Source organism: Arachis stenosperma, chromosome 2, assembly GCF_014773155.1.
Source record: "Arachis stenosperma cultivar V10309 chromosome 2, arast.V10309.gnm1.PFL2, whole genome shotgun sequence".
In the NCBI taxonomy this organism is placed as follows: Eukaryota; Viridiplantae; Streptophyta; class Magnoliopsida; order Fabales; family Fabaceae; genus Arachis; species Arachis stenosperma.
In genome coordinates this window covers 105,595,485-105,617,852 of record NC_080378.1, presented here as the reverse complement: position 1 = coordinate 105,617,852, position 22,368 = coordinate 105,595,485, and the positions used below count along the sequence as shown (strand labels likewise).

The window sequence follows — 22,368 nt, the reverse complement described above, 5'->3', positions numbered from 1 at the left end:
CGTGATATGGAATCTGCAGGCAAAGAGCAAAACCAGTCAAGTGCAGGACCATCTAAAAATGAGGGAAAGCAGCTACATAAAATTGGGTCGGATGCACCGTTGACGATCATAATAGATCGGAATTTTTTAACATGTTGCTTTGGGTCTCCAAGCCCATCGTATGGGGTCAGGGTCGTCGACAGGGTGAACTGCCTTGGTAGCTGAAAGTTCATTATATCGGCTGTAAATGGACCGGCGGAATTGTCGCGTTCTTCTTCTTCATCATCGGGTTGGCCTTCCTCATTATGGTGGCCTCTTTCCTCATTACTCTGGGTGTTTCTGAGACATGAGTCGGGTTCGATCGTCGCTCGTCGTTTTCTTGTCGCTCATGATGATCATTGTTGTGTTCTATTCGGGCATTAACCAGTTGCGCAATTTGATTTTGCATCCTTTGATTCTCCTCCGCCATCCGTTGGTTTGCTTGTTGAAGCTCGATTACCATCCTCATAAGCTCGGAGGGGGTAGGGGGAGGAGCGTCAGCCATGTGCAAATGTTAGGGTGCTTTAGGACCTTCAGTAGATGATATCTTAAGCTATCGGCCCCACGGTGGGCGCCAATGTTCTTACCGGGTTGAGCCGAGGTATAGGTCGTCCTTCTTAGAAGGTCGGTCTATTTTCGAGGTATGATGTGAAGCGAAGGAAGAGCCTGGGAGGTGGGTACCTGCAAAGGCACTCCGACGCTCAAGTTAGTAGAAGAATGTATGTATGGAGGTTTTATTCAGAAAGATTGCTTACCTTTTTCGTTCCTGCTTCTCTTTTTTATATTTGCTCGGATAGAGTTGATCGTTTTTTCTGAGTCATAACGTCAGGGGAGAGAATTAACTACCTATCCGACGTTATGAAAATAAATGCTGATCATTGCAAATGTTCGGTTATAATTGTGGGTACGTTACCAAACTATAACTCGTAACCGATTTTATTGGTCATATCAATTATGATATTAGAACTTCTATGACCTTTTGATCTGTACGTATCTTTAAGTCGGTCATATTTATTATAACTCGACCAACTATAAGATCAAGTTAAAATAACCGTTCATCCACTACATATAAGATCTCCATAAAACTGCTTTATACATCGAATTTTGGATAATGAAAAACCTACTCTCATAAGCCCAGGTACGACTCTATATAAGAGTATGAGATAACAAGGTAAGGACGTGAAAAAAAAAATAGAAACTAAGGTCATTTTTACTCTCTTTTTATTACTTTTTGACTTAAAAATTGGAGTATTTTTTTTTCAGGTACTAACCTCCTTTTCTAATCTTTCTCAAGTAACCAATGTATATATCTCGTCACTATAGGACCCAAAAGCAAGGATTCCTACCTCGTTGACTATACCTCGGCCTTGATTATCATACTATGGTTTAAAAGTCTAGAATTTAATTTTTATTGATCCTAGAAAAAAAATTAAAAAAAAGTATTAGGGGTTAGTAAATTTTATAATTTATAGTTATCAATTAATTATTATTAACATTTTTAATGGTGTGAAATTAGATTTAATAGTGTAAAATTACTTATTTTTTCTTTAATTAAATATTGACTAAATTTTAATAAAAATACTGATTTTTTAAACTTTTTTTTAAATATAAGACAAATAAAAAAAATAATGTCTGTACAAAAATTTACTCATACCCACGTGTTGAAACTTTGGATTTATAGTATAAAATTACAAAAATATATATTAAAAAGAATTAATAAAAAATAATTAGAACTTATCTTATTTAATATTCATTAATTATTCATTTATTAATTATTATAATAATTAATAAATGATAAATAAAGCAAATTTTAGGTTTTTTTTGTCTTCCTTGTATTATCGATAAAATTAATAGTGGTTAATTATATAATGTTAAATCTATTAATTCGATATTTGTTTTTATGAAGGATCAATGGAAAAGAAAAAGAAACAAAAAAAAAAAGTTTTTAGTCCAATTCATACATACATTTCGAATGATTTGGCAACTTATTTATAATTTAGAGAGAAGAACAAACACAATGACGTGTTGATATAATTGATGGTTTATTAGTGGCTAAGAGGGGGGTTGAATCTTAACTCTTTTTTCGTTTAGTACCTTTTGCTGTCTTTCAGAATACTTGAGAAGATATTTTTTGTTTTTGTCTCGTGCCTAGTCAAGAGACTTTTTTGTTTTGTCTCGTGACTAGTCAGGAGATATTTTTCAGTTTTGTCTCTTATGCAACAGAATCAGAAATAAAGTAGAAGAAAGAGAAAATTACACCAAGATATATCATGGTTCAGCTGCTAAGTGCAATGCAGCCTACATCTACTCTCCATCACAACAATGATGGAATTTCACTATAATAATCTTTGATTACAAACACCAATTATCCCTAAGAACTACCCTTCCTATCTGAGACAAGTCCAGAATCTATTTCCAAAATTGAACTTGACTTGGTAACCCACCAAGCTTTCAACTGCTAAGTACTAACCCAACTTGCAAGGGAATTTTCACAGAATCATGAAACACAACACAGATGTACAAAGGACCTCTAAAGACATCTATGGCTTTTTCTTTTAATTTTGCACTCTCAGCCTTTTTTCGCTCTATGATTTTTTCTTACAAACTTCACTGTTTGCCTTTTTTCATGAGACTCAAAACAGACAAAATTAAACAGAAAAATACAAAATGAAGAACATTGAAGGCGAAGAACTTCTGTTAGCTGGGGTAGCTATAGGAACACTGTGCTTTCACTCTTTTCCTTTTCTTCAAGCCCTGGCTGTTCTCCCTTATTTATAGAAGGGAAAACATCCACAGTTGAAACTATTGAACCAAGCTAAACTTCTTCTTCTTCAACCCAAAATCGGTTCGGCCAGAGAGAGAAGAGAGATAACCGAATGTAAAATCTAACATGCAATTACCTCTGTGTCTTCCTTTTACACCAAACTTCATCAATCCAGACCTTCCATCTTGACTTGCACTCTAAGAAGGATATCTAGCCCTTGATGCACTCTTGATGATGACAGCTTCTTCTGCTCTAACTTCTGCATCCTCCATCACGTAGCTACTGTAGCTACCTCCTGTGGTGGTTGATCAAAAGCAGAGACAAACCATACCTCCAAGGATCTTCTTCCTCTAACCGAGATCATCTTCTTCCATTTTTGGTATGAAGAGCTTGAGATTACTTCACCAAATCTTACTCCTTTTTGGTGAAGATCTCAGCTACAACATACTTTTTGTTTTCTTTTTCTTACCATCATTATAATGGTCTTTAGCTTTCTTCTAGCTTCTTCTTCTTTCAAATGGTAGCTTAAAATTTCTTCCATAGTTGTTGTGAAGTGACCGAAAGCAAGAAGAAAGATGAGAGAGAAGAGAAAAGACTTAGAAATACTTTTAGTGAAACTAAGAAAGAGAATGAAATGAATTAATTGTTTCGAAACCCAAACCTAGAAGCGTATAGAACACTTAAGGCAATCAAATCACTTTTCTTACTTTCTCTTTCCTATTTTCAATGTCTTCGTTAAGTGCATTCAAACATAATTTGAAATCTATCAAAAGATGAATATGATATCCGTGGAAGCATACATGGTTCTTTCTTTCTCAATTTTTTAATATAGACCAAGCTAGTGGATCTCTCCACCAAAATTGATTTGGGCTAATAATAATTAAATTTAGCCCAACAAAAATAAAAACAAATCAGCCACAACATTCATCATTTTTATAACCAAGACTGATTTATTTTCAACATCTTGGGCTTGCTATTTTTTCTGGACCAGTAGCAGAATTTGAAAAACAAAATTATTAATTAACTCATATAAATTAAAATTAAATTAATAATTTTACAATTAATTATATTAATAATGTTTAATCATTATTAATTTAAATTTGAAATTTTTAAAACTCATCAATAATAATCAGGTTAGTTCCACACTATGAATATAATAACTAAGAACATTAATTAGGAAAATTTCTTTTGTTGCTTTGCCCTGTGATTGTTAATTACTATCGAATAATAGTAGTAATTATGGCAGCATCTCTAATAGGAGGAGCTGCTTTCGGAAAATTACTGAAAGCAGTTCTTGAAATTGAACACAAAGCCCGAAGCTTTGAGAAAACCTTGGCATACATTAGAAGCACTCTAACGGCAATTCAGCCTTTGATCAGAGAGAATGAACTACACAACGACGAATTGGGTCGCTCGCCCAAAGGAAGAACCTGAATTGTTGATAAGAGACATGGAAAAAGGGACAAAGCTTGTTTAATTTACAAGTGTTCCAAGATCTGCAGGTGCAGTTTTCCGGCAAGGATCCATTGCCAAGAACAGCTTGCAGCACTGGTGGAGTCTCTTGTAAGATTCTTTATCATTGATATGCAAGCTCAGACTGCCAGAGATTTGAAGGAGACTTTGCTCAAGGTTAGTTAGAAGCTATATAATTCGAGTTTAGTAATCTTTTAATTTATATATTGTTTTATGATTTTTGAATATTTGTTTATTTGTAAATAAAAAGTATAGATAACTTATAATTTATAATAAATAATACTAAATGGCCAATAAATATTATTATTTTTTATTAGTATTTAATCAACAATAATTTATATTTATATTTATAAAAATTTTGTACATAAAAAATATATATAAAAAAACTAAAAATGTTTAATTTTAAATAATTTTTCATTAATTTTTTTATCAGCTACTATAACTCAATAAATTTAAATATAATAATTTTATGATAATGGTTGGATATAACAACATGTATTTCTGCTTATTTAATCAATAATAAAAAATAAATGATTTTACATTATTTGATGTAATTTTATACCATTAATAATATTAATAATAATTAATTAATAATTATAAATCATAAAATACGATAATCTCTAATATTTTTTTCCGAGATATAATAAAAAATAATGGATGTGAATATAAAAAGAAAAAGAAAAGTAAAGTAAAAGAAGCTTATTTGAAGGAACCAAGAAGCCTCCCATTCTCGAATCATGTTTCAGACGCGTTGACTCTGTCTCCATACAAGAAAGCAGTTTTGCTAATAATCAACTTGGTACACCAACAAGTAACAAGTAAGAACTTTCTCTGATCTGTTGCTCAAACCTCACACCAATCAGTAGCTAAATAATAAAACAATTAAGTATGGCAGCATCACTAGTAGGAGGAGCTGCAGTAGGTGCTGTGTTTGGAGAACTGCTAAAAGCGGTCCTGGCAATGAAAGACAAGGCCATGATGTTCAGACAAACCTTAGCGCACCTGAGAACAACGTTAACAGCAATCGCTCCTGTGGTCAAAGAGATAGAGAACCACAACAATGAATTGGGTCGTCCAAAGGAAGAGCTTGAATCCCTCATGAGAGAAATGGAACAAGGCACCAAGCTCGTCTACAAGTGTTCCAAGATCCGCAAGTTGAATTTCATCGCCAGGATCCGGTACCAAGAACAGCTGGTGGCGTTGGTAGAATCTTTGGTCAAGTTCTTCATGATTGACTTGCAGGCTCAGACAGCCAGAGATTTGAAGGAGACTCTGCTTGAGGTCAGGAAAATAAGCAGTGAAGTGAGTAAATTATCCTCTGCATCACATTTACGGTGCTCTTCTTCTGGTCGCGTCTCTTTATCCGCTGATTTGGGCCATTTAGAGATACACGAAACAAGTTCGCCGTCTTTGGGATCTAATGCTTTTGTGAATCGCCAGAGCCAATCCATTTTCAACACAAACATCAAACCCGAGTCAAGTAGTCCAACTGACTCTGTTACAATAACGTTCCCCGATTTCGAAGGGTCTTCTAGTAATTTCCATATTGATGAGTTGTTAGGTGCTTCGGGTGAGGCTCTTGGGATGACGAGTTATGGAACGTTTGCTTACAAAGCAATGTTGGAGGATGGGACGACGCTGGTTGTGAAGAGGCTGAGAAATGTGGTGGTGGGGAAGAGTGAGTTTGATCGGCAGTTGCTGATTTTGCAAAGGCTTTCTAGGCACCCGAATATTATGCCCCTTCTTGCTGGCTATTATTCCAAGGATGAGAAGTTGCTCATTTACGACTACATAGCCAGCTGCAACCTTTCCGATCTGTTGCATGGTAACTGCTTTTCAACCCCTTACTCTCATGCCATGAGGTTCTACATTGGGATTCTTTTAACATAAATTCTAAGAGGATAAGTATTTTTGGCTAACAATATATAAGGGACTATTACGGAGAGCTCTTAAAATATTTTGATATTATGATTTTAAATAAGTGAATTTATTTTATATAATTTAAACTAATCTAATTTTATGATTTAAATATTGCTATAATATTTTACATATTTAATTTATTTTTTTAATTTTACATAAAATCTCTATTTTTTTAGTTTTTACCTTAGTTAGGACTAATACTTATAGAAAAATAGAAAATTGGCTAATATTGTTCTCTATATAAAGTAAAAACAAAGAAAAAATGTTGGTTGCCTACCATTTTGTATATATATTATATATATAATCAACGTCTAGACAACATATATCTTATTTACTTGTTTTTCTAAGTCAATGTCTAGACAACAAATATCTTTTACTTGTTTTTCTAAGAATAAACAAATAAACAAGATATAAATAAAATAATTCAATTTTTTATAAATATTGATTTAATTTACATAATTGTTGGCGTTCAAATTTTTTATAGTAAAAAATAGTAATTTTCTTTTACTAAAACTCCTCTACTTGCTTCGGCAAAGTGAGGTCAATGTAAAATGCATTACTCTGCTCATACCAAAAATATAATCAAATTTACATAAGGTATATAGGAACTTCTTCGATCCATAGCCCCATGACTTTCTTAAACTTATATACCATGTGTAATATGGTTACAGAGAAAAGGAAGAATGGAATGCCACTACTAGATTGGGATTTGAAACTGAAGATTTTACTTGGAGTTGCAAAGGGTGTTGCTCATATCCACTCATCAACTGAAGGAGAATTTGTTCATGGCAACATTAGCACATCCAATATACTTGTCACAGCAGATATTAAAGGTTGCATATCGTATTTTGGCTTGCATTCTATATTCAGTGGCAAATCAACCAACCTTTTTACACGAAATAAAGGGTATTACGCGCCGGAGGTTATTCGAACTGGAATTCTGACTCAAAAATCTGATGTGTACGGATTTGGTGTTGTTCTTTTTGAGATACTAACTGGAAAATTGTCATCTGAGTATAATAATAATGATCTTCAGAGCTCATTTAACAATTCGATTCGCGATGACATGCATGGTCGAATGCTAAAGAAGATGATGATACTAGCAGAGGCATGCATGGCAATATCACCTGAATTGAGACCTTCCATGGATGAGGTTGTTAAGAAACTGGAAGTAGTCCAAGTTGTTGTGTCATGTATTGTGTATGGTTTGAAGCCTTTTCCATATTGAGCAGAATTTAAAGTGGTTATTATATACTCTTTTGTTTTTGAAGGAAAGAGAGGGTTAAATTCATGAGGAGCAATGATATTTATCCCTGCCGTATTTTGTATATGGTTTGAAGCTTCTTCCATTCACACTAAATTTGGATTAGTAAATGCCCATTTTGCTAGTCCATGTGCTACCCTATTTCTATTTCATTTCACATGATTGAAACTAAGTGATCTAAATTCAGCAATCAGAGAGAGTGTATCGGCAATGAATGACCAAACCAAGTGTCATCTAGCTTACCTTGTTTGAGTGTTTTCACCACTTCCAGGTTTTCTTCCAAATACACTCTTCTTCATTCCTACTCTCTGGATTGCTTGATATGTGTTGGTTTTGGGCTTTCAGTTCATTGTAAGTTAGTTTCACTCTGGACACTCCATCTCTGGTTGTTTTTCAAATGAATTTATCTTCTTGGTCTATTCTAGGTAGGAGAACTTTCATGATTTGCTATGCTTCAAAGGATAGAAATATCTGTGTTATGATTTTCTCATTTCATCTGTTCTTTTGCATGCATCAATTCTGATACTGTTGCGTCTGGTTCTAATATTGATGGAGGGATCCACGGCTTAAAGACATTATGTTTTGGGAGCCAAAGATCAGTCCAGATTCTAGTGTTCCTTCCGTTCCAAATCTTCAAGTATCCCCCAATTTCAATCACGTTTTTAACTTGCCAGATGCTCCTCCTAAGTGTAGCTTGGTGTGAAACCTAGGTTTGATTGGAGAATATTTTTCTTTCTATAATACTTGTTTTTCAATAGTTCTAGCACTTCGGATACCGAGATATCGACACAAAAATACAAAATTGTATTTGATAAATAAGATATAAACAGAATCATTAAATTAGTGTATTTTGTATCTATTTTAACGGTAAAAATACAAAAATTCTAATAAAGAACAACTTATTTTTTATTTTTTCTTTTAATATATTTGTTTATTTTTTTATAATTATATTTTTTATTATTATATATTTTTTTAAAACTTTTTAAATAAAAAAATAAAAAAAAATTAAATTTTTATAATTTATTCTACTTTATTATTAAACAAAATATAAGAATACTAAATTTTGTATATTTATCTTTTATGTCTTGTTTTTAATATTTTATTTTCAAAAACAAACACATCTTAAGAATTATAATCCTTCGTTTGCCTTCACATTTGTTTGGCTAATAGTCTCGAATTGAAAACTTCAATATCTCTAAACTGAAGTAAAAGTGTCAAAATTAAAGTTTCAATGTCTCTAAACTCTCCACGCTATTTTGGTTGGCACAGCTTATCCCATTTAATCCAATAAATTTTTTGCTCCCATTCCTTGACCTTCCAGTAAAATTGGCTGATCATGGCTCCAATGTGTTAACATAGACTGACTGATTTTTTTTTATATTAAAACAAATTGTGTGATGTGTCTTAATATTTTAATCTTTTATATTGAAATAAATTGTGTGATTTGTCTTAATATTTTAATCTATGTGAATTTTATTCTTGTATGGAATATTCTTTTACTTTTTAAAAGACATAAAACATTACCTATGTTTTGTACGTAAAAATAATTTTTAAATTCATTAAATAAAAAATGACAATGTCATTTTCATTTAAAAAAAAAAAATATTTTTCACAAAACGCAGAACCGTTTTATATGGGATACTTTTTTAAATTGGGAGTAGAAAAACGTCAATGACGTTTTGAGGTTTTTGATTTTTTTTAATTAAAAAAGTTAAAAACGGGGATGACATTTTATATATTTTCACAATTAAGTTAAATATAATTTTTTAAATATTTTGATGAATTATACTAATATAGATCCAATATTAAAAAAAAAATTCGTTACGAATTTTAAAAGTATTCTATTTTTACCCTAGACAACACCTTCTACTTTTTTTTTTTTTGTCGATGGATTGGACAACTCCCAATCCTAGGTTACACAACACACACCCACTCACACACACTAAAGGTTCTATCACTACCCAGCTATAGCTGGGATTCGAACCTAAGATGTAGCTTCTGTGATGCCAACATATTGGCCATTGGTGCAATGCCTCGGCCACACACCTTCTACTTTTAACCTGAGTTTTTTCTAAACTCTCTTTTGGACATACTAAAAACTTTGTTTCTTTGATCTATCTATATGTTTTCAGTAGGGGTGTCCGCGAATCGGATCGGATCGGATATGGCCAAAATTTCGATCAGATCCGATCCGATCACGCAAATGTGCGGATCGGATCGAATATCGGATATCGGATATATCCGCAAAACACAAAAATATTTTTAAAAGCTTATTTTTATTAAAAAAATATCAATAAAATTCATTTTTTCTATTCTTTTAAATATGTTTACTTTTAAAATAATATTAAACATATTTTCTTAAATAATAAATTAAAATAATATAACATATATGATCATTATTAGTTGAAATAAAACATAAAAAGAATATTTACTTATTTATTTCTTTATTTTTGCGGATACGCGGATATGCGGATCGGATATGCGGATACCAACACAAAATCCGCAATCCGATCCGATTAGTGTGCGGATCCGATCCGATCCGATCCGATCCGAAAGCCTTGCGGATCGGATCCATATCCGCCATTTTCGGATCGGATTCGGATAAACACCGCAGATATGCGGATCGGATCCGATCCATGGACACCCCTAGTTTTCAGTCCAACTACATATCCAAATCTTTTTAACAATCAAGTCCAACCAAGTTGGTGCAAACTCAACAAAAATTACTTTTATTACACCGGCGTGTAAACACATGCTTCACTACCAAAAACTGTTCGCGCTCCTTCTTTCTCTTCACGTTATTCCTTATTCTTATTCGGTTTAATTATTCTGCAAGTCCCTATAGTTTCACTAAATTTTCAATTAGGTCCTTATACTTTTTTTCTTTTTAATTAGATTCCTATACCATATAAACTTTTTCAATTTAGTCCTTATCATGACAAAAACGTTTAAAATAACAGAATATTCTGTTAAAAATACAAATATTCTCACAATTAAAAAAATCTAATCAAAGACACTCTCATATTTTAAAAATTTCCAAAAAGCCTTTATTATTTTGTCCCACACTCACCTAGTCCTAACCCAGTAGCCTTAACTTCTTGAGCTCTCGCCGGATCCACCGCAAGGTCCCGTCTTGCGGCATCTCCTCTGCTCGACGTTCCTCCCGTGCTTGTCGCCACTAGAAGAAGACCATTCATCCACTACCAGCAGCAGTCGACGGAACGAAGATGAATCAAGGTTGGAAGTTTTACCAATAAATCTTGGAGTTTCGATGCTGTAACAAAAATCACTTGAGCTGTGGTTCTTTATCCTTCAAATATCTCAGCATTCCGAACTCTCCACAAGTCCCAGCACAGCATTGCAATTAACGTCAATTTTCTCTCTCTTTCTTGCCCCAAACTCATCGATACGCATACTGCCAGCCACAGATCGGCAAAATTTTCAAATTGCTGCTGCTAGATAATGGACTCGAGGCTTCACCAGGATTCTTTATTTTGGAAAGCCTGATCAGTTCATGGATGAGATATCTACCTTTGTGGCTCAGCCTTTGCTATAGCTGGCGTGGATAAGGTTTTTTCCTTTTTTTTGGTTTAGATTTCATTTTTTGGAATTTTGAATTATGTTTCTCTTATGGTTGCTTTTTTTGTGATTATCAATAGAAAATTGGTGATTGAATGCTTTGACTTTTTGGAAAAAATTGATGCTTTACATTTAGAAGTCATGACATTATTGAGTGAGGAGTTAAATTTTGAAGATTTTAAGTTGATTATTTAAAAGAAAGAGTGTACACAAATGCTAATGTTATGATTTGGTTTTCATTCCTTTCTCCTATGAAGTGTGTATGTTTGTTCTGTTACAAATTACAATTAGGTTCTGTCCATTGTATTTGTGTTATTATAGAATTAGATAATTAGAAAATGTGTGCTTCAATTTGTGAATAATTTGTATAAATGTTATGCCTTGCACTTGTTCTTGAAGTATGGTATTTTCAGTGCTATGCCTTGTGCTTTTTTTTTGGATAAAATGTTTTGGATTTTATTTGTCCTGATTACTATCTGTTTTCAGAAAGAAAATAGTAAATGCGTATGCTATTTTTCTTTTAAGGTATTTAAAAGTTATTGTAAAAAAATTAAGAAGAATATGAAATTATTTTCAACTTCAAATTTTTATGTGCTATACTTTGAATCATTATTTTGTTAAAGAAATTTTGGGTTTTGACTTTTGTTAATGTCATTTGTATTGCATATTTTCAGTTATATATTAATGTCAGAGTCAGATCATATAATTGTCAAGCCTATTTTAAACTTAGTTAGAGATGATCTTAAAGCTGCATTCCCTTTCTTTTATATTAAGCCAAAGAAGTATGAGAAAGTGCTAAGGAAGTATTTTTCTGAGGAGAAAGGACCAATAACCAATATAGACCCGATTGGCAATTCACCTGTTATTATTGTCAAGGTATCTTTTAATTTGTTTCCGTCCAAAACTAAGTGTCTTCTAGGTTATGTTTGATAATTGTATACAGATAGACTACAGAGATAAGATAGACATGTGTTGAGATAAGAGAGAAAAGTTGCGTTGAATACAATTTTTATTTTCTTTTTGAATTTTGGTAAAAAGACACGTATTCTTGGATGAAAGTAGCACTACTTATGGATAGTCTCTTGATTTTGAGCCACCTTTTAACCATATATGTAACGTATGTCAGGAATCTATGAATCCACACAAATATAAAATGTTATATGATCATAATGAAAACTTGAATGATGGAACTGAATTTTATATATACTTATTACTATTATTTTTATTTTATTTTATCCATTTCTTTTATTATGTTCTTAAGATAAGGTATTTTAAAAGTAAAAAAAAAAGTATTTTTGATACAATTTGTATATAAATAAGTAAAAGAATGATAGTGAAGAAATAAAAGAGATTATAGGAATATCTTTTATGTCGTAACATCATTGAATAAGGATTATAGGAACATCTTTCATTGAATATTCATAGTTTTACCGAATTTTCAATTAGGTCCCTATATTTTTTTCTTTCAATTGGTCCCTAAGGATATATAAGTAATTTCACAATTCACTAATATTTTTTTGATGTTTGACGTTTAAGTTAATAGGGACTAAATTGAAAAAAATTAATGTATAGAGACCCAATTGAAAAGAAAAAAATATAGGGATCTAATTGAAAATTTGGTAAAACTATGGACCTGTAAAATAATTAAACCTTCTTATTTGCATTCCTTCTTCTTCGTCTTCTCGCATTCTTTCTTCTTCTTCTTCTTCTTCGCGTTCTTCCTTCTTCTTCTTCGCATTTCTCCTTCTTCTTCTTTTTCGTGTGTTTTCTCTCAATCGTCGTTCTTTTATTGCTGTTGTTGCTACGTTTTTTCTTTTTCTACTTTTAATTGAAGTTCATTTGGATCTAGAAATGAATTCGATTTGTTTTTGTTGATGATTGAATTTTTTATTACTTGTTCAAAACTGAACTAATTTCGGTTCATTTATGTGTTAATTGAGGTTCACCTGATGCAATTAATAAGTATTGACCAAACTTTTTATTCCTTAAGTAATTTCGGTTCATTTCTTAGTTTAATTGAGATTCATTTGGATCCAGAAATGAATTGGATGTGTTTTTATTGATGATTGAGTCTTTTTGACTGCTTGTTCTAAACTAAACTAATTTTGGTTCATTTATGAACTAATTGAAGTTCACTTGATGCTGATGTTAAGTATTGACCAAGTTTTTTATTTCTTAAGTAATTTCGGTTCATTTCTTAGTTTATTTGAGGTTCATTTGGATCAAAAAAATGAATTCGATGTGATTTTATTGATGATTGAGTCTTTTTTACTACTTGTTCAAAACTGAACTAATTGAACAGAATGGAATGGAATCTAATGCAATTGAATAAAGTGATAATGAATAATTTCATTCTTCTTTGCTAAAAAATTTGGTCAGCATTAGGTGAATCTCGATTAGCACACAAATGAATCGAAATTAGTTCAGATTTGAACAAACCGTTAAAAAGACACAATTATTAACAAAAAATATCAAATTCATTTTTGGATTCAAATGAACCTCAATTAAACTAAGAAATGAATCAAAATTACTTAAAAAATAAAAAAATTGGTCAATACTTATCAGCAGCATCAAGTGAACCTCAATTAACATACAAATGAACTGAAATAAACTAAGAAATGAACCGAAATTATTTAATGATGGCATTAGAAAAAATCAGAACTAATAAAGATGTTAGCAAAATATTGGTGTTATTGGTGATGACGATAACGAAAGAGAAAAAGAAGAAGAAGAAAGAAAAAGAGGAGAAGGAGAAAGAAACAGAGAAATAGAAGGAGAAGGAGATGCGCGATTTAAAAAGTTATTATAACAATTTGGTTAGATTTAGTTAAGTATTTTGCTTGGATGAATAGATTTATTGATATGTTTTATCTTTTATGAAAGATTATTAATAAAGAGTAAAAAAGAAAAAATAAAAAAAAGTTTGAAAGATATTGTGTTTCTAAATATTGTGGTGTTGGTGTGTGTCTTAGAAATATGTGAACGTTTTCAGGCTCTATTATTTTATTCATTCTGTTCTATTTTATTTTTTATTGTTATTCTTGCTTCTAATGCATTTGTTTTCAAGTGTTTCTTGTTGTTTTTTTAATAAAAACCTCATTTGGTGAAAGTAGTCCATTCAAGATTTTGTTTATACTTTATTTTTAGATTTTTTTCTTTCACTGAAAAATAATAAATTAAATATAAAAAATAATAAAAAAGATATAAATTCAAAATTGTTTTAAAAGAAATAAAATACTCAAATATAACTTTTTTAAATAAATATGATAAATTCTTAATACTCAAAACTAAGATTGATGCGAAGTGTGAATTTACTATAACTTCTATAATAAATAAAATAAAATATCATCACAATTAAACTAGAATAATTACATATTATCCCAATTTTTTTAGTTAGTCTATGATGAAAATGAGAAAAAAATCACATTACCAATTAAATTAATTCTTTCTAAGACTCTAAAGTTTTTATTTTAAATTTAACCATAAGTATTGGTTAAAATTATTAAAATATAATATATTAGTTATCAAGGTAATCAAGATAAATAAATTATACATTTTTTAAGACTAATAAAATTAAATTTACAAATAATAAAAGAATAAAAAATAAATATTAAAAGCAAATAATATAGGTACTAATACATTTTCTATTCATAACTAATTTACGAACTTAAATTTTAGTATAGCAGACTTTTTTTATTTTTTACATTCAATTAGCTATTTCTTTTTTGTATAAAAAATTTGATTGGAAAAAATGATGAATTCATAGTACAATTTTTTTGAAAATGACGAATAACCTCCCTTAATATTTTTGGTCGAATTTGGGTCGCGCCACTTGAGGCAGGGACGTTGTGAGAAATAGTATATACTAAGTCTTTTCCTATTAATACAAGGCAAATTTTTTTATGCCTATAATTTTAATGTTAGAATTGCCGAATTTATATTTTATAATAAATTTTAAATATTAAAAAATTATTTATTTTTATATTTTTAATTTAAATATTAATTTTTATTTTTTTAGTAAATTAGATAACTATATATAAACATTATAACATACAACTTAATACAATTAAGTCTCGAATATGAAATAGCAGGTGAAAAGAAAAAAGTTAAACTCTTATACCAATTAACCTAACCTTAGTTTATACTTAACATCTTCTAATCCTCTTTATACTAAAAAATTAGAAGAATAAATATATTATTTGAAATTTGTTAATAAATCATACTCCAAACTTCCTAACAAATTGCATTCTTTATTATTATTTTATGTTACAAATTCAAATCACACTTAACTTTAATATTTTTTCTAATACCCCTCATTATACTCTTCACTTCTTATGGATAATTATTCTATAATTACTTTTTTGTAAAAATTTTGAAAAGCAAGTCTATAGGTTTTAAAATATAATTAAAAGTTGTACAAAAAAAAATATCAAAGCATTCTTTTATTGTTAAAACTTTGGATTAAATTAATTGAAAGGCATTTCAATATTTTTTTCATTCTCTAATAGGCATATTTGTTTGTTCACCCCGATAATTTATGTATAGCTTGCTAGAGATCAGAGATGCCTTCTATTTATCAAACACACAAGTTTTCACAATAATTAAATAAGGTAAAAATAAAAAATACTTTCATATGCTAATATTTTTTCACGTATTGTAATCTTATTTTTCGGATAGGGGTATAAATGCGGACTTAAAAATTGAATACAAATGCTAATATAAGTCTAAGTTTCATTCACGTAGCATCCGACTGACAGTTTGGCCGAGTGGTCTAAGGCGCCAGATTTAGGCTCTGGTCCGAAAGGGCGTGGGTTCAAATCCCACAGCTGTCAAAGTATTCTTTTTTTTCTTGTCTAAAGTAGTTCTACTTCTCCGTTATTTCTTTTTTATTTCGCCCCAAAACCCATAGCCATCCCCGAAATGACAATCGCATGAATTGGTCGCGGATCAACGATCATCAAGGTCAAGCTCGACAGGGTGAAGAAGGAGACATTCTCAGATAACCAGAGGTGACATATTCACAAGAAGGAAGTCAATTGGAACAGAGGACAACCATTTGAAGCTAGGCAGATGGCGGGGTGGACAGCGACGCGAACGGCGGTGTGGAAGTGGTCACGGAAGCTGCAATGGAACCAGAGAAGCGAAGCAAAGGAAAGACCGACAATTGCGGAACCAACGACGGTCGCGACGGCCATGCGAACACGAGCAGCAACCGGCCTAGCGGGTGAAGCGGGCGACGGTGGCATGTTCGTGGCGGATGAAGGTCTGCTTGGGAGTTCGGAGGTGTTATTGCGACTCACACCCGCAGCGGCCTAGAGAAGGGTGAAGTGTTAAATCCGGGTCGGGTTCCGGGTTGAAACCGCGTTTCCTTGGTTATGGGCCTGGATCTGACCCAAAAGAAAAAAACAAGAATGGCAAGAGTATGAAACCCTAGAAACAGAAGTATAAAAGAAGTGTGGTCTTTGTTGTTTGCACGGCGCAGAGCATCACCCTAAGGATGCAGATATTCGTGAAAACCCTAACCGGTAAGACCATCACCCTCGAGGTTGAGAGCAGCGACACAATCGACAATGTGAAAGCCAAGATTCAAGACAAGGAAGGGATTCCACCGGATCAGCAGCGGTTGATCTTCGCCGGGAAGCAGCTGGAAGATGGACGCACCTTGGCTGACTACAACATTCAGAAGGAGTCAACGCTTCATCTTGTCCTCAGGCTTCGCGGTGGCATCATTGAGCCTTCTCTCATGGCTTTGGCCCGCAAGTACAATCAAGACAAGATGATTTGCCGCAAGTAATTATTCTTTTCATTCCCATTTTGTTTTCAATTTTACTCTTCCTTGGGACAATAACTTAGCCCCTTTAGATTTTTTCTATTGCTCTAGGGGTTATTCTTGTTCCCTACATTTAAGTCCATCTCTTACTTTGTCAGCTGGCCTTAGTTTATTACCAGTTGATTTTCAAGGTTGGTACATTATTTTTCTACCTAGTGCATGCATGCTATTATCTCAGATCCTTTATTCTGTTTGTTGAGTGGAGTTTCATACTTTAGGTTTCTGACAATTGGAGAACAATTTGTTATTTTGCATTTTTCCAAGGTGTTTGTTTCAAGTGTCTAAATTATTTTACTATTTTAGGTGCTATGCTCGCCTTCACCCAAGGGCGGTTAACTGCCGCAAGAAGAAGTGTGGTCACAGTAACCAGGTTAGTGTATGATTGTGTTGTTTTTGGTTTCCATGCTGAAAATTTACATGAAAGCTCTCTTTTTTTTCTGTTTGCTTAATTGTTGAAAATCTGTGCTGAACTGAAATTTTGTTTAACTCTTGCAGTTGAGGCCAAAGAAGAAGATCAAGTAAATTCTAGATTGTGCTGTTCTTCTCTTGATGTTGGAATCGGATCAGTTTTTGATATTATGTTTTCTGTTTTAGCTAATGTCGAATTGTTTTGAGAGTTTATTTTGGCAACTAAGAATTATATTGTTATGATGATGACATTATGGTATCATTTAAGTTCCTGATTGTGTTTTGTAATGCACTTAGTCACTTAAACATTCAGCGGTACAGAGCAATATAATAACACCAAGGGACCTGTTTATCTTGCAAATTTGCAATGTTTTTCCCGGTACTTGTTTTTATTGGAGGAGACCATGGGGAAGATGAAATCCATTCTTCCGTTAACCCACTTAAGGCTAAAGAAAATGATCACTGTGCTTTATAGCTGGGTTCACATTATTAGGCACGGCTTGTGTAATTGTGTTGGGGTGTCAGTCATTTGAAAGCTATGGTTGAAGTGGAATGTAGGAAAAAGGAAAATAGTTCCCACACAAATTTAATATACATTCTAACTCAAAACAATTTTTTTGGTATTAATTTTTGTTGTTCTATTTTGCTGAACAATTCTACTATGTTATCAACAGTATCTTTACCAATTTCTGCCAATTTTTGTTTATGACTATGTTTAATGGAAGTGTTTTGTGGATGTGTCTGAATTGTAATATTATTTGAAGGTGCATCACCACTGTGTTGGCAAGTGTGTAAAGTTAAACACACTGCTTTTTGTATTCTTAGCTTATCACAATTATTTATCATCAAATATAAATTGAAATAAACAATTAATATTAAATAAATATTGCAAATAGGACGAGCAATTCAAAAAATGGAATTGTGGCGAAATGTAATGAATGAAATTTAGAGGTTATGCATACACATCATTTAGATTTTATCGGCTCATTTTTTTTATATTTTGTTTTACTTAAATTTTCATATAATAAACAATTCTTTAAAAATGACAAAGGAGTTATTTTACAACAAAGCTTTTAATAAGTTGCAATGCAAGTAAAGGCAAACTCAAAGAGTTTCAATAGTCTATAGATTCGACTTGTAAATTTGTATGAATTTAATTATACTAATATAAAAATAAAGTATATATAAATTTAATTACGGTAAAAAAATTCATCGTAAGAAATTATTTCTATTAATTAACTAATAATACTATAATAAAATAATAAAAGACATATAATATTAAATACAAAATTAAAAAAATAAATAAATAATGAATGTGTCATGTTAGAAATTAAATTAAATTGTCTAAAATTCTTTTTATTTTAAAAATTTTGATTAAAAATATTTCTTATAAAATTACATATTTTGATAGTTAAAAGATAAAATATAAAAAATGGGTTAAAAAAGTAAATATGAAAATTTACCCAGGTTTTTGCAAATTTATGCGATTTTACTCGGTTTACCTGAGTAACTGAGTTTATTTAGATTCGATTTAATAAATGAGCGAACTCATTTTTTAATTTAAACTAGTAAATGCTTAAAATTTTAGGACTTAACTCCAGTTTGACAATCATACTTGTACGATTTTTTTCATTTACATCCATTATATTATTTATTGGACAACATATCTATATATAAAAGCACTCTCTTTAACAATAATAACAATAACAACAAAAATAATTGAAAGATCACGGTATAAAAACAAAAATAAAATATTACATGCAGAAAGTTAACATTTTTAAGAGTGTATTGTTCAAATTGCTAATTACTAATCTTTGGCAAAATTAGTTGCAATTTGATTAATGATAAAATTAGTAGCAATTTGATTTTTGGGATTTTTTAAATAAATATTTTAATTCTTTTATTTACTGAAATAAATAATTTAGTGATAATTTATATTTTTATGTATTATTACTTATCTATATCTGGAAGATTACTTTGTTTATAGTTTAAATGAGACAACAACTATAAAAGGATTTGCAAGTGTTAGCATTTTTTATAAACAAATCACTTCTTTCTTTTCATTCATCTTTTTGGTTCTATCAATAATTTTAGCAAAAATGTCTAGTTACTACAAAAAAAAAGCTATAATATAGCAATTTATTAATAGAGGTTTTAAAAAATTCTTGCAAATTTAAATTTAAAAATAAAATATTTTTTTATTTTATTAAAAAATTTATTAACGGAATTTTTAATTTTAAATAACAGAATTTTTAACAACCCCTTCAATTAAAAAAGATTCGCTAACATAATTTGGGAGGCGCAAAATCCTCTTCCTCCCACGAAACCCAATTCCACTCCTTCCACTCTTCTAACATTGTAACTGCTTCGTTCTTCGCATTTTTTCATTGATTGTTGTTGTTTGCCGTTGTGTCTCTGTTACTCGCGTTCGTTTTGCTCTGCGCGTTCGCATGTTGCAGCTGCTATTCCTGTTCGCATTCCAGTTCAGTTCGTGTTGCTGCTACTGGTCGCACTCCATTGCTGCGGCTGTTTTCGTTCATAGTGGTAGCTGTGCTTCTATGCAAAGGTAACAATTTGATAGCATATACATATGGAAATTATTAGGGTTCATACACTGATTTTTGAATTGCATGTGTGGTAGAAAATAAAAGAGGGATTTGTTACGATGGTTATACAGAGCTTTGTTTATTTATGTTAATGTGTCCTCCATTTAAATGAATTGTTGCTAGAATTTTTCATTGAATGTGATAATACTATTCTTTTTCACGCTCATCGATTAAGCTTTCTGTTGGAGTTGAAAAGCCTAATATTGACGAGCATGGGTGGTAATAGAACAAAAGAGGTTGGAAGAATTGGGTATAGGTTGTTAGCACCAATGAAAAATAGAGTATTTCGATTTCGTATTTTTTGGCTTGATGGCGATGAGCATGTGCGTCTGATATTTGATATTCACGGAAAAATCATGGCCCAATCAACAAGTGATTGAACTTTCTGCGGAGATTAGTGACATAGGTGGGGGTGATTCTGAGCACTCGAACATTATCCAAGATGACCAACCTCTTGCACCACTATCTCTGCACTGTGCTAGTTCAATGGAACACATGAACATGGACAATAAAGAGTTAGATGAATAGTACATTGTTGATAGCAATGAGAGTGGTTCTTCTGAGGATAGAAGGAGTTCGGTGTATTGCTAATTGTCGTGGCACAAGACGGTAACAGTAGCATCCTTTTTATTCCTTTTGCTATCGTAGAGTTTGAGACGACTGAGTCGTGGTCCTTCTTTCTTACCAACCTACGGCGATATGTCACACCTTTAGATAAGCTTTTGATTATATCTAATAGGTCCTAAGAAATCAAAGCCGCACTGACAGCTGATGACAGTGGTTTTCTCGTAGTACTTTTCATGCGTACTGTGTTAGACACATGACAACGAAATTCATGACCCGTTTTAATGCAGAGGGGAAGCGATACTTGTTGAATGCTGCATATAGTCCAAGCAAAAGGCAGTAGTGGCTCGATGTGCTGTAGAGCACAGTGAATGATACGTCCATACTAGCATGGCAGATTTTCAAGACAAACTGTGACACCTACCAAAGTCCGCCAACAACAAAAGTCACCTGATATGAACCTGGTTGTTCAACTTATCTGTAATAAGGTAACCCCGAATTAGCAGTAGGATGTAGCACTTCATGTGCTGGCAAAGAGTGGCCGAATCTACAACAGTTGGTATATGCTACACTTCGTCCCGAAACCATGTCAATTTGATAGAAAATGACTCCTTCTTCCGTTTTCTCTCTTGCTGAGCATGTGAAGATCTAGCACCAAGGAACTCCTCTACCCACTCTCATGTCGGGTGCTGGTACCACGTCTGGAAGTCCTTCAAAACCATTTATTGACTCTACATTGATACATAACTCAAAGTGATACGCAACCTTCTATAAAGTGATAGTGCACTCATTCCAAAAAAGGTGCTCTCCACGTTGCGTCCAAAAAGTTGATATTATTGTTCCTTACATCTGCACACGCCATACAATCTGAACAACTCAAATATTTGTTTGAAATTTTTGAGACCTTGGTCTTCCTGCAAATTGCAGTGCTATGGGCTTTTGACTCTCTCTCTCTCTCTCTCTCTCTCTCTCTCTCTATGAGCTTCGAGCTAACGCCCTAGATCTTCCACTTTTTTATTTTACATATTGGGGGGGGAATTGGTGTATAACAAGGTTATGGGCATCCATGGTGCTTCATGCAGATGTGACGGCTGCGATGAAGAAATCGGACGGACCGATTTTACCACGGTAATCGGACGGTCCGTTTTCGGGGCTGGGAGGGTACACAAATCGGACGGTCCGATTTGTGTCCCCCAGCCAGGTGTCACGCATGCAAGTGTCCCCCACCAAGTAAAGGCAACACTTTGCTGATTGCTGAACGCCCCCCTCCCCATTCTCTTTCACTTTCAGCAACACGAAACTCTCTTCTCCTTCAACCCCACCACCAGCTTTTTCCATGGCCCTCCATTCATAAAGCTTTAAATTAAAAAAAATTGGACCACTCCTTAACAATGTCTAGAAGAAGAAGAAGAATAAAAGATGTTAATCGTCCGGAGCTCTACATTGCTAATTATCTTGATCATCCTAACTATGTAAGTTTTTATTTTATTCTAAAAATTTTTATTTTAATTAAAATAATAATTATTATTATGTTAGAGATTAGTAATTTATTATAATGATAATGTTAGAAATTAGTGTAGTAATAGTGTTTGAATATTTTAATCTGATTAAAATAATTTTAGGGATTAATAGTAATGTTAGATTATAATGCAGAGATTAGGAATTAGTGTAATAATATTATTTAGAAGGAAGGATTATAGTACATTATGATAATATAATAAATTAATTATTGTTATTAATAAGATAATTAAAATAATAATAATAATAATAATAATACTGTTATTAAAAATGGAGATATGATAAATAAAATAATTAATATTAATTATTATTACTGAATTTATTGGAATAATAATAATAATAATAATAATAATAATAATAATAATAATAATAATAATAACAACTGATACTGATGGTTTAATTATTTTTATTAGAATACGGCACT

The 22,368-nt window shown here is 31.9% G+C and overlaps 2 protein-coding genes and 2 non-coding genes across 4 annotated transcripts; all 4 read left to right on the top strand.

Moving 5' to 3' along the window:
* Nucleotides 1–4,225: 4,225 nt before the first annotated feature.
* LOC130961480 (probable inactive receptor kinase RLK902) lies at nucleotides 4,226–8,295 on the top strand. The gene is made up of 4 exons (XM_057887411.1): nucleotides 4,226–4,411; nucleotides 4,965–5,073; nucleotides 5,151–6,080; nucleotides 6,847–8,295. The coding sequence occupies exons 1-4, from the start codon at nucleotides 4,367–4,369 to the stop codon at nucleotides 7,401–7,403; spliced, it is 1,641 nt and encodes a 546-aa protein (XP_057743394.1). The 5' UTR covers nucleotides 4,226–4,366; the 3' UTR covers nucleotides 7,404–8,295.
* Nucleotides 8,296–15,770: 7,475 nt separating this feature from the next.
* TRNAL-UAG (transfer RNA leucine (anticodon UAG)) lies at nucleotides 15,771–15,850 on the top strand. The gene has a single exon. It is a non-coding gene; the product is annotated as a tRNA-Leu (tRNA).
* Nucleotides 15,851–16,455: 605 nt separating this feature from the next.
* On the top strand, nucleotides 16,456–17,617 carry LOC130961246 (ubiquitin-60S ribosomal protein L40). The gene is made up of 3 exons (XM_057887011.1): nucleotides 16,456–16,808; nucleotides 17,152–17,218; nucleotides 17,344–17,617. Exons 1-3 carry the CDS (start codon nucleotides 16,516–16,518, stop codon nucleotides 17,368–17,370), a joined length of 387 nt encoding a protein of 128 aa, XP_057742994.1. The 5' UTR covers nucleotides 16,456–16,515; the 3' UTR covers nucleotides 17,371–17,617.
* Nucleotides 16,891–16,991, top strand: LOC130964690 (small nucleolar RNA snoR99). The gene has a single exon (XR_009080775.1). It is a non-coding gene; the product is annotated as a small nucleolar RNA snoR99 (small nucleolar RNA).
* Nucleotides 17,618–22,368: the final 4,751 nt, after the last annotated feature.

Bases quoted from the DNA above. Each gene is read 5' to 3' on its own strand.
- LOC130961480 (XM_057887411.1), top strand. From the start codon at position 4,367: ATGCAAGCTCAGACTGCCAGAGATTTGAAGGAGACTTTGCTCAAG. The intron at 5,074-5,150 runs GTAAGAACTTTC...TAAGTATGGCAG, and splicing joins GGTACACCAACAAGTAACAA to CATCACTAGTAGGAGGAGCT. The intron at 6,081-6,846 runs GTAACTGCTTTT...ATATGGTTACAG, and splicing joins CCTTTCCGATCTGTTGCATG to AGAAAAGGAAGAATGGAATG.
- LOC130961246 (XM_057887011.1), top strand. From the start codon at position 16,516: ATGCAGATATTCGTGAAAACCCTAACCGGTAAGACCATCACCCTCGAG. The intron at 16,809-17,151 runs GTAATTATTCTT...TTACTATTTTAG, and splicing joins GACAAGATGATTTGCCGCAA to GTGCTATGCTCGCCTTCACC. The intron at 17,219-17,343 runs GTTAGTGTATGA...TAACTCTTGCAG, and splicing joins AGTGTGGTCACAGTAACCAG to TTGAGGCCAAAGAAGAAGAT.